At 36.1% G+C, this 14,938-nt stretch overlaps 1 protein-coding gene across 2 annotated transcripts in view; it reads left to right on the plus strand.

The window, feature by feature from the left end:
- ZZEF1 (zinc finger ZZ-type and EF-hand domain containing 1) overlaps window positions 1-14,938 on the plus strand; it is a 62,861-nt gene that overhangs the window by 35,386 nt on the left and 12,537 nt on the right. The window contains exons 30-47 of one of the 2 annotated variants that reach the window (XM_040533097.1): window positions 219-383; window positions 976-1,095; window positions 1,919-2,080; window positions 2,739-2,868; window positions 3,124-3,262; window positions 3,469-3,634; window positions 4,227-4,489; window positions 5,504-5,676; window positions 6,250-6,403; window positions 6,993-7,132; window positions 7,685-7,962; window positions 9,046-9,220; window positions 9,754-9,886; window positions 11,585-11,781; window positions 12,328-12,447; window positions 13,281-13,469; window positions 13,829-13,929; window positions 14,471-14,606. In XM_040533097.1, coding sequence (XP_040389031.1) covers window positions 219-383; window positions 976-1,095; window positions 1,919-2,080; window positions 2,739-2,868; window positions 3,124-3,262; window positions 3,469-3,634; window positions 4,227-4,489; window positions 5,504-5,676; window positions 6,250-6,403; window positions 6,993-7,132; window positions 7,685-7,962; window positions 9,046-9,220; window positions 9,754-9,886; window positions 11,585-11,781; window positions 12,328-12,447; window positions 13,281-13,469; window positions 13,829-13,929; window positions 14,471-14,606 — 2,941 coding nt within the window. The remainder of the gene's footprint in view (window positions 1-218; window positions 384-975; window positions 1,096-1,918; window positions 2,081-2,738; window positions 2,869-3,123; window positions 3,263-3,468; window positions 3,635-4,226; window positions 4,490-5,503; window positions 5,677-6,249; window positions 6,404-6,992; window positions 7,133-7,684; window positions 7,963-9,045; window positions 9,221-9,753; window positions 9,887-11,584; window positions 11,782-12,327; window positions 12,448-13,280; window positions 13,470-13,828; window positions 13,930-14,470; window positions 14,607-14,938) is intronic. The other variant, XM_040533098.1, reaches the window with a different exon arrangement.

Here is a 14,938-nt window from a genome sequence, read left to right on the forward strand (position 1 = left end):
GTGCAGGAGATGCTGGATTCTATTTGAAGCTTTCTCGTTCATTCCAACTGTTGTTAAAGTGAATGCTTTTGTAATAAATCACTGCTGTAATATAAGGTTGCTGAAATACAATTGAAAATGTAGACACTAATCTCTTGAATCGTGATTTTTTTGGTGGATTACTTTAAGCAAGGTATTTTGAAGTCCTCATTGTTTGTTTGTTTTGGTTTTGCTCATAGTGTTTTAAAGGTTCTTGCTTTGAGAAAATCCCAAGGGCAGAGTATCATGGAAGTGCTCAAGACAATCCGCCAGTGCCTAGACTCACTTGGGCAGCCACACTGTTTTCATCCACCCTGTGTACTTTTTCTCTTAGAACTTCTAGCCTGTCAGAAAGATTTTACAAAGTAAGTAATTATTAGAAAATAATTTGTCTAATACAATTTATTTGAGCCCTTGTGTTCTCCCAGTCATGAAAGCTGAAAACAGTAAAATGTTGTTGCTTATTATTCATATGGATAATTAAAATGTGACATGAAGATTAGCTTTTAGGCTACTGTGTGTATCTTGCGTGCTTAATTAAAAAATTAATTATTATTTTAAAGTGGGAGTCAGTTGGACCTATTCATGCCGTTAGGTGTCATGCAGTTGAATCACAGCGTGGATGCCTACATACATACACCTTTACAGTTCCAACCTGCAAGCTCAGAAAGATTGTAGGGTCTGGTTATTGCTCTAGTGTAAATTCTTGTCTAATTCTTGGTTGGTTTCTTTCTCATCCAGTAAAGCTGGAGTAATCTAACCCATTTTACTGGCTCCTAGTACAGGATTCTTTTACTTTCCTTTGAAAGTGACAGACTACATTTTAAACAAAGTTAACATCCTTACCACTTGCAGCAAGTGTTGAAAATATTGCCCACTGGTAAAAGTTGCGCAAAGCATTTTATATAATATGTGACAGTGAATTTTAGACTACTAAACTGACTCTTTAATTTCTAGCTACTTTGGAAACTTGGAAGGCTGTGGTGCTGAGCTACACAAAGAGATTCGAGAGTCCTACTATCAGCTTGTTTTGTTCCTGGTAAACTCTGTGAAGGGATTTAGTACCATTAATGACAGGTATAAGCACATTGATTACCTAAGTAATGTGAGATTTTTTTTTCTCTTTTCTTCCTCACCCCTTCCCTTCTCATTTGTTGTTGTTTAATGTTCAATGAAGTTTGATTATACTTTGCATTACCTACGCAACTAAATAAGGAATCTTGATCTTGTGGCCCAGAATGCTAAATTACATTTTTTATTAAAACTATGCATGAAAGAGCAATACGTTTATCAGTGTTAAAACTTCAACTTAGTATGGCATTTTGGAGATATGATTCTGCCATATGTTTCTGAAGCTTAGTAATGACATACTAGAAATAGCAAATTTATTGCAAAATACTTTGGCAAGAGTATTGCAATGAGAAATAGTTCTGCAGACATGCTCTAACTTTAAAGCTTATGTTTTGGTAATATTCTGATCAGAATTGTTGGGATTTATAGCTAGGTGTCCTAGAGGAATGAGGATTTTATGAATATTATGCCAATTTCTCTACTCATAACTTCCAAATCCTTTGTCCAGTTTCAACTGGAAATGGCAAACATTTTCAAAGAGAACAAGTCCCTACGGGTATTGAGGAAATGTACTGCAGAGAAGAGAGAGATCCTCTTGCTAATGCTACAGCATAATTTCAACTCTGTCCATAGGAGTTTATTCAATCTTTATTTCAAAATGTCTTGGCTGTGCTTCTTGTTAAATTGTGTAAGTTTGTGCATTAGTAAACCTGAGGTTCTGCCACATAGTTATTTTAATGTGTAGTAAACCTTGGAACTCAGTGTATAGTAATTGTACCCCTTTAATCCCCATAATATGCTATTTTTTTGTTTTGTTTTTGGTTTTTAGATCATTACTTCCTGCCTTGTCATGTGTGCAGACAACTCTCCTTCATCTTTTGGATATGAGTTGGGAACCGAGTGATCTTTCCTTCTTTGTTGAGATTCAGTTACCCCAGCTTCTGATGACAACATCACAAGAAAACATAAGTATTCATGATAGTGTGATTTGGTGAGTCAGGAACAATGCAGCCTTCACATGGTACTAACTATTGATGCCATTTTTGCCAAGAAAGAGTCCTGAACTGTGTTGGAGCAAGAAGTAAAAGGTTTAACTATTATCAAATATGGCAAAACTTGGCCAGTATTCAAGTGCTTAATACTGCAAAAAATTCAAATACTTACTAGTGCTAAAAACATTAAAAACTTATCTTTAATGTGATTACTGCTGGAATGCTTCACTTGTTTAGCTGTGTACAAGGACATATATAATGCTATTTCTCTTCTTGATAAATATAAAATGTTTTTAGCAGCTGCATGTTATATTTTTATAATGCTTGTATATCTTACATCTGAGCAAATGTAAAGGCCAAGAAGCTTTTAAAACTTCTCACCGGCTCTGCCAGCATTACCAAAAGCAGTTTTGTAAATGTGGATTTTTCTGATTTTGGCATTATGCTCTGCATATGTACGTAAGAACTTGTCACAGAGGCAAGAAGGTGGTGTCTATGTGGTCAGTTATTAACCAAGTGAACAAGTTCTTACAGTTTTATTTTTATTAGTATATTATAGCACTCTTTTTTTATAAAGGTATCCCTAGTTATATCTAGTTATCTTAGAAAGGAGCCTAATTGCATTCAAACTTAATTTTGAGCTTGCTTTTCTTTTAGTCAGTGGAGTGAAGAAGATGAAATTGCAGACTACAAGCAAAACTGTGAGTGGATGGATGAATGTCAGGATGTAATGTTTGAGACCTGGTATGAAAAGATAGCTCAAGCTGACCCAGAGAAGCAGAGAAAGGTGACCTCATGATTTGCTTATTTATCTGCAGAAGGGGTAAATAGGAGACTTTTAAAAGCATAAAGGAGAGAAAGGCATCTGGCTTAAACTGATTTTTCATGAGTTGGATCCCTGGCTCCCTGTAGGCCTTCAAAAGTCTAGAATCATTAAAAGATCCCCATCCTTTTTCAGCAGGGGGAGCGTTCCGCTTTCTTTCTAGAAAGCGCTCTCTCAGAAAATAATGCTCAAGTAAATTATGTCCATTTATTCCTCTAGATGCATATGTTTGTCGCCCGTTACTGTGACCTGTTAAACGTGGACATATCCTGTGATGGCTGTGATGAAATCGCACCATGGCATCGCTACCGCTGTCTGCAATGCAATGACATGGATTTATGCAAAACTTGTTTTCTCGGTAAGAATCTTTTAAAAGACCCTAAATACCCTATAGTTGAAGGCAAAATAGTCTCTTTTAAATTACATATAAAGTCAAAGATTTTTCTGTTGGGTATTTTAGAAATGTTAGGCTTTTCTTTTCCTAATCTGAATATAAAGTTGAAATTAAGAAAGATCCTTTATCAACAAAGGTTTTCAGAGGAATTGTAAAATCTTTCTTTACAGGTGGAGTTAAACCTGAAGGACATGAGGATGACCATGAAATGGTTAACATGGAGTATGCCTGTGATCACTGCCAGGGGGTCATCATAGGTCGGCGAATGAACTGCAATGTGTGTGATGACTTTGACCTTTGCTATGGATGTTACTCTGCAAAGAAATACTCTGACAGGTATTAAATGTGACATTTTTTTCCCTTACACTTTACTTGCCAGAAAAGTGATAATTAGCAACTAAATACAGTCGGTCATTCTCATATCACATCCTACAAGGTTGTGTCTGACATCAGAACATCTAATAGCTGTCCTTAGGGAAAACTTAGGAAATGTAGGACCAGTTCAGCAAAAAATTCTGTAGTTTGCAAATGTGCCCCAAGTTCTGAAGTAACTTATTTATGACTGTTTTCTAGCCATGGCTGTGTAAGGTGCAGAGGGAGGATTGTACACCCTGAATGATAGGATGGAAGGAGTGCATACAGTGGTGTGGTTAGACAACATAGATTTCAGCGTTTGACCAAAGATGTTCACAAATTTTATTTCTAGAGCAGGAGCGCGCAGCACAGTACAAGTTCTGTTAAATGAGCACTGCTAGTGTCAGTGAGGGGCTGACAGTGTACAACTCTTGAAGGTCTACAGTTTGAAACTGTGGAATGAGTTGGGTTTTTCATAGTTTCCTGTAAAGGAATCTTACGTTTCTAACTACACTGGTTGTCAGGAATGCAGCTGCATTTCAAAATTATATACCTTCTTCTTACCTTCTTTCAGTCACTTGCCCACTCACAGCATCACAGTGTATCCAATGGTGACTATTCGAATCAGTGATCGACAGAGGCTCATCCAACCGTATGTCCACAACTATTCCTGGCTGTTGTTTGCAGCTTTGACTCTCTACAGTGCAGATCTGGCAAATGGGGAGGAAGTAGAAGGAGAGAAACTAGATTCACAGGTCCTCAATCATGCCAGAGTTCTCCAACATCAATGCATACAGCTCATTGGAGATTGTTTGATGAAAGCACAGCACGGAAAAGGTGAGTCAGCTCCTCCTTCAGTGAAACAATGGCTTCTAGCAAGTGTCAGAAAAGTCTGTGATTACTCACTTTGAAGTTTCCAAAGGAAAGGGGAAGCTACTGTGTACTTCACTGAAAATAATTGTTTATGTAGAACAAGTGTCATTCAGGGTCATTGGAGACATGGAAAATAGGGTGCTTGAGAAAATTAATGTGCTGCTTACATAAATGCTGAAGACAACTTGGCAACTCTTTGGTAATTTTTCTTTTTTTTTTTTTTTTCTTCCTTCCCATCATGAATGTTGTAAATGGATCAGTAGAGCTTCATGTTCTGTTACTTATGTGTTACTGACAATTGAAGGACTCAAAGGAAAGCAAATAGCTTGGTGCAAAATGGTTCTTGTTCCTTATCTATTGGCAAGAATTTTTTAACTTTATTTGTGATAAGTCGCTGGGGATGATGTCCCTTTGCCTGGAAATGAGGATTTCTGTGAACTGAGACCTACTTACAGAAAATAGGGTGATAAAATAGAGACCTATGTTGAATTTATCAAAATCTGATACTCAGATTTATTGGCATTTTTTGAGCAGCACTAGTATTGCTGAAATATAACCACCACCAAACACTTATGCATACTCATTATTTCATCTGTTTTTAATATGCGGTTTAGTTTTATTGTATAAATATTTAAGTGTTCAGAAGATTAAAAAGAAGACAAATCTACCCTCATAATTCACACTGCTGGGAGGTATCCCTGATACTTTTTGAAATTAGTTAGGACTTCTGCCCTGATGGCATCTCTGTGAGGCAAAAAATGTCTCTACCTGCTCATCACAGAAGCACTTAATGGAACTACATGGTTAAGTGAACATGATGGGGAACATCTTTTTGATGGAGTTGTACTCAACAGTATTAAAAAAATAAAAAAAGTGTGAGGGGAAGTTTGAAGTTCTCTTTCAATATGTTTCAGTTCTGCTTTTTGGCTATCTTGCCACTCAAAAGCTAAACAGCTTTTGTAACTTTTTTGCTTTCAGGTCTGAAAAATTTAGCTCTCCTCTGTATGTTACCAGAAGGTGAATCCTTCTCGGAGAATGACACTCTTTCAGTCAGTCCTCCCACAGATGGTGCTCCAAAAAGCTGTGTTGGTGATAAAGAAGTGAAGGGAAAAGATGAGAAACCAAGTGTAGGCTCCTTTATGCACTGCAATGTAAGTACTCATTATACACAGACCCCTGATACCAATTAGCTGTGTCATCTTCAGAAGCTTAAATGTCCTATTGCGGAAATGTAGCCAAAATGATGGATAGTAATGATTTCATTTGTAGGTAAAAGTTGGGAGGCAAGGGGAGGGTGATTGGTTGGTTTGTTTTTAATTAAATCCAAGCGGTCAAAGACTAAGGCATCACTTTATGTTCTCATAGGCAACTTTGATTCTCAAAAATTTTGGAGGAAAGGGGCAAAGGACATAATTTCCGAAAGGGTAGTGGTTCCCCTAGTTGTTAGCACTGCTTAGGTACGAAAAAAGATTTTCTACAGTTTTGTATGGTGTGTAAAGTATGACAGTATAACTTTATGCATAGATACAAGCAAAATAGAAAAATATATATTCACTGTATGGGAGCTTGAGACGTATATGTCAAGAAATTGCTAACCAATTAAAGGTTTTGGTATTCTAGGAAAGATGTTTGTCAAGAGCAGATTTCTTGTTTTCTTTTTTCATGGCTGTTTTTGCAAGTATTAAATTTTGTTTTAATCTTTCGGTATCTTCGTTTTATTTTAGGGGAAAGCAGACACTCGCAATGAAATCCAGTCTCCTGCAGAAGATAAAGTACAAAAACAAGGAAGTGAAAGCAATCATAGTGCTGTCTTAGCAAAGAAAGCTGTTCTGAGACAAGAATCAGACTTGTCTGTGGATGATAACGTTTCTCCAACAGGTAAGAGGTTATTTCTCATTTTCCCTATCACAGGAATATCTGTGTGTATGCAAAGAAAACAGCTGTATTTTTTTATTCCTAACCCATTTTTGTGTATTTGCAAATGTCTTTAATGCAAGTGAGCTGTTTGCTTTGTAAAAACCTGCCAAGCATAACTCTTTGAACAACTGCTACCTTGCAATCTGTTTAAAGGATTCTAGAAATCAGAGTAGAATTCCAGCAATGTATATTCATGCTGGGAGATGATACTTCCTGCTGATCTAACACAATACTAGTGTGGTCTTACATATTCAGAACCAGAAGATAGGTGCCTTATTCTATTAAAGACTAGTATTATTAGAATTAGGATAAGAAAACAGATCTGTACGTAGTACTGTCCTGTATACACTTTTAAATAAATGGTGTAGATAAATCTCTTTACCTGATATGTTATTTACTTTTTATAAAGATTTATCAGTTTTTTTAATAAAAAATTGGAAAAAAATCATCCTTGCATTTTTGTAACCATAAAAAAAAATAACTATCACTTTCTTCTTTTATTTTTAATGTCATTTTATGGGATTTTCTTCTTTTGCTTTAATTTAAAAAGCAGATGACTGCGCTTCAGAGGATTCAGCCCAGAAGCAAGCAGAGAAGGTTTTAATACCTAGCCAGGAACAAGTTTTTGCTGAATGCTCTCAGAAGAGGATTTTAGGATTGCTGGCTGCTATGTTACCACCTTTCAAATCAGTTAGTTCTTTTTACTTTCTATCTGTGTAGTTTGCTAGGTGTTACAAATAACATGAATAAAATTCATAGCAAATAAATTGTTGTGGGAAATGGGCTTTATTTGCTTACGTGTAGCAAAATGCAAATGTCAGAATCAGAATGTCTTAAACCATTCCACATTACTAAGGAATGTAGGGCCTTGTTCCCAAGCGGGGGGAGAGGGAAGGGAATTAGAATTTAGAAGCTTACCTTAAGTATTCGACATCTGCAAACTTTAAAACATCACCTTAGATTTACACGTCAGGTGTTACTACTGGATACTGTTTATACTGTGCCTTCATTCAGTTTGACAGAACATTTCTCATACGGAAAATCCTGATGTAACAAATCTGCGTAAAGATGTTTGATTTGAGGTTTTATGCCAATGTAACACAAGTGTATCGGAACCTAGTTTCTCATGTCCTTTTGTCCCGTTGGAAGGAGCATTAGAACAGAAGGTTTTGTACATGCTATGATTTTGACTAAAAATCTTGTTTTCTTTCCTTGCCTTACTGAGATTTTTTTTTTCCATAGGGCTCTACAATGTCTCTGATTAACCTGGAACAAATACTTCCACTGATGTTTCAGGTTGTCATCTCAAATGCTGGCCACCTAAATGAAACTTACCATTTAACACTGGGACTTCTGGGCCAGTTAATCCTGAGACTTATGCCTGCAGAAGTGGATGCTGCAGTGGCTAAAGTCCTTTCAGCCAAACATAATTTGTTTGCTGCGGGAGATGGGTCTACAGTGCCAGAAGGCTGGAAGACAACTCATCTTCTATTCAGTCTGGGAGCTGTGTGTTTAGACAGGTGCTTTTTAATTTAAACCTATTAGTTGCTCTCTGATGACTAGCACTAATTTTCTTTCATGCTTGCCTCATGCATACAGTTGTTGTTGTTTGTTTTTTTTTTAACAGAAAGCCAGTTAAACTTACATCTTGATCATGGGAAGGGCATAGCATCTGCAGCCCTTGTTGCAGTCAGAATATTTTAATTTCCTTCCAAAAGAAGGCTGTCTGTTGAAGAATGGCTTAACTTCCTGTGCTTATGTAGATAGCATGTTATGGTGAAAGCAAGGTTTTGGAACTTCTAGGGGAAACAAGATAGTCCTCCTTTTTTATTATTTTTTATTTTTATGATGTTAATTCTCTCATTTTAAATTAGATACTCCTTCTGTGACTTGGGAAAGAGGAGTGTCATGTGGTAGCTGTCACAAGTGCTGAGTTCTGAATCTGGCCTTTTTATGTAAGAGTATTAGAGACAGAGATTTTGTATACTAAAATTGCACTGGAAACAGGAGGGGCAGGGAATATGTTCCATTTTGAAGATCTTGAGAAAGCTCTTAAGCATTCTAAGATTAATATTCTGTTTGTTAAATACAACAGTATTCATTTTCATTATAGCTATGTTTTATAGGGAAGGTTGATAAATGAATATAAAAGCATGTAAAAGGCAAAATATCCAGAGGATCATCTGAGAGAAAGGAGTTTCTCAAAGACTCACTTTAGAGCAAGGAGGCTAATCTCTCTAGAGATAGTAGTCCACAGAGAGCAGGTAGTCATATATGTGGGAAATAGACCACTTGCTGTTGTGCAAAGTCTCGAGCTCTAAACTAAAATTAGGATTTCAAGGTGACAACATTTATTCAAACTTTGACTTGGGACTGTAAACCTTTTAACAAAAATAGAATAGTATTTATGCTCTAATGATGAAAAACAAAAGAGAATGTGTCAGCTGACATGAAAGCTTCAAATGTTTGGATAAGCGCGCTGGTATTAATGATATGAAAGCTACAGCTCTGACAGATCAACAGTGGTGTGGTGTCTTGAGGAAAAATAGTTTCAGGTAAGTGTGTAGTCAGCCCTCCTAATACAGACTGCTCTTGCTTTCCAGTCGTGTAGGTCTGGACTGGGCAAGTTCCATGGCAGATATTCTCCGATCTTTGAACTCTTCTGCGCAGTGGCATAATGTGATCGCTGCTTTCACTGACCATTGCATTAAGCAACTGCCCTTCCAACTAAAGCACACCAATATCTTCACTTTATTGGTGCTGGTTGGGTTTCCTGAGGTAAGTGGCCTATCGATAGTAAAGGAAACAAAATTGGTTAGAGTTTTTAGGTTTGTTTCTAATACTACAGATCTTATCAATTGGAGACATCCATTATAAACCATTAAAACACGGTGCATGTCAGAGCTCACATCTTTCCACTTGCGCACAATTAGTGTTTGTCTAATGAAGAATAACGTAGCTGGTTTTGCTTCGTGTTTCCTTGAGTTCTGCTTTAAACTACATTGAGAAAACCAGCTTAGTACGTTTGAGTATCAAAAAGGGCTTTTTGTAAAAGTGAAATGAATAATCTCATTCTTGATAGTTGTAACTCTGATATATTGCCTGTGCAGGATTAAGTTATTTGTTGTAGCCATTTCTTTGTAGAAATTAACTGCTGTTTTCTAAAGATCAGCAAATATCTAGCAGCAAGCAGATTGTTCAGCTAAAAAATACAACACCAAGTATACGCCAATGTAACCAACATAAAAGTTGGCAGTATCTTTTTAAGTAAGTATTCTAAATCATAACTGAATCTTTTGTTGCAATTTCAGGTGCTGTGCATGGGGACTCGTTCTGTGTACATGGATAATGCTAACGAGCCTCATAACGTGATCATCCTGAAACATTTCACTGAGAAAAACAGGGCAGTTGTTGTAGACATCAAAACCCGAAAGAGGAAAACAGGTTCTGTGACATTCTTATCTTGTTAAAGGATTACAGAGTATTTCCTTGCACTTTCTTGAATACCCAAAAGTATGTTTGAAATAGAACACTTTATGCAGGTCTGCAAAGTTTGACTTCTGTTATTGAGTCACCTGATTTTCTGCTCATAGTTTAAGCCAAATTGTGACACTTCTGCAGTAAAGATTATGGAAATCTCTCTTCTTTTTAAAACTCTGATATTAGTTTTTATTCAGGAGAGAGGATTTAAGAAACTGTCAACCATTTTATTAATTGAGTAATCTCAGAAATAGGCCTTTTTTTAAGCAACTATTTTTGTTTTGAGGTTTGCTTGTTACTTTTGTCTTATCACTTGTAAACATGTGCTTAATGTTTTAAAACAATGGCAAATCTTAAAAATGCACATGCTCCCTTTGTGTAGTTAAGTGCTGCTGTATGAAGGCAAGCTACTCAGAACCAGAATGTGTATGGGATAGTCCATTTTGTTGCTCCCAAAATACTCTGAGTTTTTATGAAGTGCCTGTTTCCACTGTCAGCAAGGTGTGCTACCTACTAGCAAATGAAGACTAAAAGCAAACAAAAGCATACTCATTATTTATCGTTTCCACGTGAAGCAAAGCCATCTTGGCTGTTCTTTTCCGGTGCTGTAAGAAAGCATGCGATGAAGATAGGCCCAACTTAATCGCATCTTCTATAAAGTGTCAGGAGCCTGGTTTTGCTCTGCTTTCCTCCAGTCTGGAAGAACTTTTCAAAACAGTTTGATAACCCTAAAATTTGAGACAAAAAAGTCAAGAGGTAGACGATATGAAATACTGTGTACTCCTGGGAAAGTGTCTGGGTGTTCTTGTATAGACTATTCTAGGACACATCGATGAGCTCTTTTTGCTGTTATGGTCTCTAGAGGCTATTTTAAAATAAAAGAGCAACAACGAACAAACAAACAAACCCTAGATGCTGCTTCCTGGGTCGTTGTACCAGAGAGAATTTTCTTTCTGTGTTTCACCTTGTTAAATGGTTCTGTCAAGCTAAATATTTAATATACAACAAATCAGTTGGATTCATAGGAGCAAGGGTTTTCAACTCTGGCATTCATGACCTAATGTTGTGAAGTTAATAAAGCAAAGGTTGTCCAAATTTAACTGTTGAAGTCGTTTAAAAGACACTTGGAAAACCCAACAAACTAAGCTGCGTTTTGATGCTAAGGAAAGATTTGAATGTAAAAGCTTGACTATTATTATTTTTTTAGTATATAGGGTTTTTTAATTGATATCTTGAACAGTAATTATCCGCACATTTTATTTTATCGTATCAGTTGCAGGTCAGAATTTTCCCCATAGTAATTGTAAAATAGGACACCAGCTGATTTGTATACTGAGCTGTGTGTGTTCAGATATGTGCAGGCAAACAACTGTTGCAAGAAGATATGTATTCTATTTAGATAAAAATATTTTCTTGACTGTTCAACAAATTTGAAATAATTTCTGTACAAGGCCATAATTTTGCCACAGCAAAGCAGAGAGGTGGTTCTTGTTAATAATGTTAATATGTTAATATTTCAGTCTTGTTAATATGACTCTGGTTATTAGTATGTACTTCACATGTGGGTTGTGTTCACATCTTGGCTTACTAATATGGACTCGTAAGAGATGACTTCACAACATTTTAAGATGAACCTAGTGAATTGTCTTTTCTTTCTTGTAGTGAAAGACTATCAGTTGATTCAGAAATGTGGACAAGAAGGCAGCGATTCCCAGACCCAGCTGAGACAGTACCTCCAGCACTTTGTTCTTATATCCACACACCTCTTGCAAACCAGCATTGACAGCAGTTATGCTGAGGCAGTGGAAGCAACGTGGGTCTTGTCACTTGCTTTAAAGGGGCTTTACAGAACACTTAAGGTATCTTTTGCCTGACACGTAGAATATAATAGATCAGTGCCAGAAGTTTGTATTCTGCCTTTCTCAACAGCAACTTGCGTGTTGACTAAGCCCATTGGGAAACTAACATAAGCTCCTGTATCTTTTGTCTCCATTTATTCCCTGTCTGTAGGGGTTGAAACTGTAGCTAAACTTTAAACAGCATTAGTGAGACTAAAGTTGGGTTGTTTTTCCTCTGGGGGGGCTGATCATTCATGAAAACTGATGAAGAAATTGCAGGGATAATGCTTCACGGACTGAAGCTCACTTGCCCCTTTTCTTATTCCTGATTTATATGAAGAGGGAGGTCTGTAGTGTTTTAGACTGTCAGAGCAAAACAGACACCCAGTTAGTACTGTGTGTCATGGTTTATACTATTAAGGTATCTGAAGTGGGGTTTTATGTTTTTTTTTTTTTTTTACTTGTTTTTTGTTTTTAAGGAAATAAATGAAAATTACTTGTACCATAGATAGGCTGTGTGTTGAGGCCTGGCAAGCATTGTGATACGTTGTCTGTTTGTATGTGCAGATTCATGGTTTTAAGGAGATCCAAGCTGCTTTTCTTCAGTCTGGTTTACTCAAGCTTCTTGTGAAGAAATGTAGCAAAGGAACTGGCTTCAGTAAGACCTGGCTTCTCAGAGACTTGGAGGTGAGGAAATAAGCTTTTGACTTTTTGCAAAATGTAGCTTCACCTGGTGACATGAAATTTTAATGGCATTGCACTTTCCTTTTATGAACAAAGTCCTAAGAATATTTTTGAAAAAATGTTCATTTCCTGTATCCCTGGATCTGCCTTTCTCTGTCATAATTGTGTAGATAATAGTCTAACTTTATTAAAGATGGAGTTGATATTAATTAATCTGATCATATTTGAAAGAAATTTGGAAGATGAGGAATTAACCTACTCAGTTTCATTTATAAATTTTATTTAGACTGTTCTTGAAGATTCCATTCTTCAATTTTAAAAAATAATTAATCTAAAAGAAAAATATTAGTTGTGTTACTCACTGGCATGTGCAAGATATTACTGCCGTGCAATATAGGGACATCAATATGTATGTGGGCACATTGTTTCTGAATATTTAATTGCAGAAAGATAAAAGTGGTTCAATCATTAGTTGTGCTTTATCATAGGCATGAAGAGTGTGTAGGGGCAGCTCTGGCTTATTGGTGATAGTTATCTCTCTTCTGTTTTTGTCTAAGAATCCTGAAACCTTTGATGTTCTAAAATGGTTAAATGTTTTCTCAATTTTTTATGCTTTTGGCTAATTACTGAAGTTGTCTTTAGTAACCTGGAAGGTGTAACTTATTTGTGAAGTGGGAAATGGTTTAAGTTCATGTTGCTTTTCTTAGGTGTTGTTTCTTTTTAGAATAGTATGTGCTAAACTCTGTCCAAGTCTTACAATGTTCTTAAAATGCTGATTGCTGATACACTAATGATATCTACAGCTGTCACACCATATGCTACCTTTTTCTGTATAGATTTTGTCAATAATGCTGTATTCCTCAAAGAAAGAGATCAGTTCCCTGGCTGAACGTGAGGATACTGAATTGGAGGAAAGAGAACAAGATCAAGATGTGGAGCAATCCGTTGTTGGTTCTGCTGATTTAGAGCAGAACAAACTTGATCCTCTGGAGGGTTTGGATGAAGCCACCAAAATATGTTTCTTGGTACTTATTTTTCCCTCCTTGGAAGTTACTATAGATTTGCTAGTTGCAGGAAATATTTGGTAGTTTATATGGCTGATTTTCTTCTAGATTTATATACTATAGGTCTATGATTTCAAGAAATAAAAAGGAAGGAAACAAAGAAAATAAAACTTCATACTGGGAACACAATAATGAATGCTATAAAATCATTATAAAGGTTTTTGCTAAACTACTCTTCATTTCTACTAATCCAGATATTATTAAATTCATTAATTTTTTATGTATATGATAAATAGAAAATAGTACCTCGGTCTCCATTAAAGAAACACATCTTTCATCTTAACCTGAAATGTCTCTTTTTTTTTTTTAATCTTTCTCAGATGACACATGATGCACTTAATGCACCTCTCCATATTCTTCGAGCCATGTATGAGTTGCAAATGAAAAGAACAGATTCTTTTTTCCTAGAAGTTCAAAAGAGGTATGTGAAAGACTGGGTCCAATCAAAAACAAAGTTACTGTAAGATAGAGGTTGTAACTTAAAACGTGAAAGGTGCTGAATGGAAGTTGTTCCATGGTTTTGTTCTTGGTTTTCGTGTGTGAAAAGTAAGGAATTGAACTCCTGTTGAGTTTTAGTTGTAGTTATGGAAACAAGTCACCATCTTCTGAAATATGCTGCATGTTCTTTTCAATACAATAACTCCTATATGTAGGTCTACTATATCTCTAAATTATTCTAACTGAGAAAGAATGAACAGACCTTCATGTGACTTCTAGTAATCAAAGCATGTCTTGGAGCCATCGTGTTTTTACAGAGATGAGCAATTTTATGTCATGTAAAACCCTCTACTTGTTCAAGCAGGGAAGCTAGTTAACATAATGTGACAAAATAGGTTGAGTTTAATGAATCTTTTTAAAATAGGCAGTGGGAAGACTTTAATTTGTATTTAATTGTGTTAATTTTTTGCATTAATTTCAAACACATTTATACTTTTTTTCTTTTGTCGTATTTTTTTTTTAAGGTTTGATGGAGATGTAATTACAACAGATGAGAGGATCCGAACACTAGCTCAGAAATGGCAACCCAGCAAGCGTTTGAGGTTGGAGGAGCAGAGTTCAAAAGCAGTTGATACAGATATGATCATCTTACCATGTTTGGTGTGTATGTCTCCACTAAAAGGCACTGTTTATAAATAATTAGTTTCGGCATTTAGTAACTTCAGTTCTGTTTAGAAACTTCAGAATTTTTTTAACAACTGGAGTAATCTGTTGTTAATGTTTTATGTCAAAATGAATGAGCAGATGCAACAAGAAGCAAGTATTTCTTCCTTTTAAATTCTTCTGTAAGGAAGTAAGAGAACTTGATTCTCAGGTCAGGAAAACAAATTACGATTGCATGCTGTGATTTCCTCTCCTTATACAGGAGAGATTGTATCTAATTGCTGTAAGCTTGTGCAGTTACCGTTTTACCATTGTAATGCTATCTTACA

Source organism: Cygnus olor, chromosome 20, assembly GCF_009769625.2.
Source record: "Cygnus olor isolate bCygOlo1 chromosome 20, bCygOlo1.pri.v2, whole genome shotgun sequence".
Classification (NCBI taxonomy): domain Eukaryota; kingdom Metazoa; phylum Chordata; class Aves; order Anseriformes; family Anatidae; genus Cygnus; species Cygnus olor.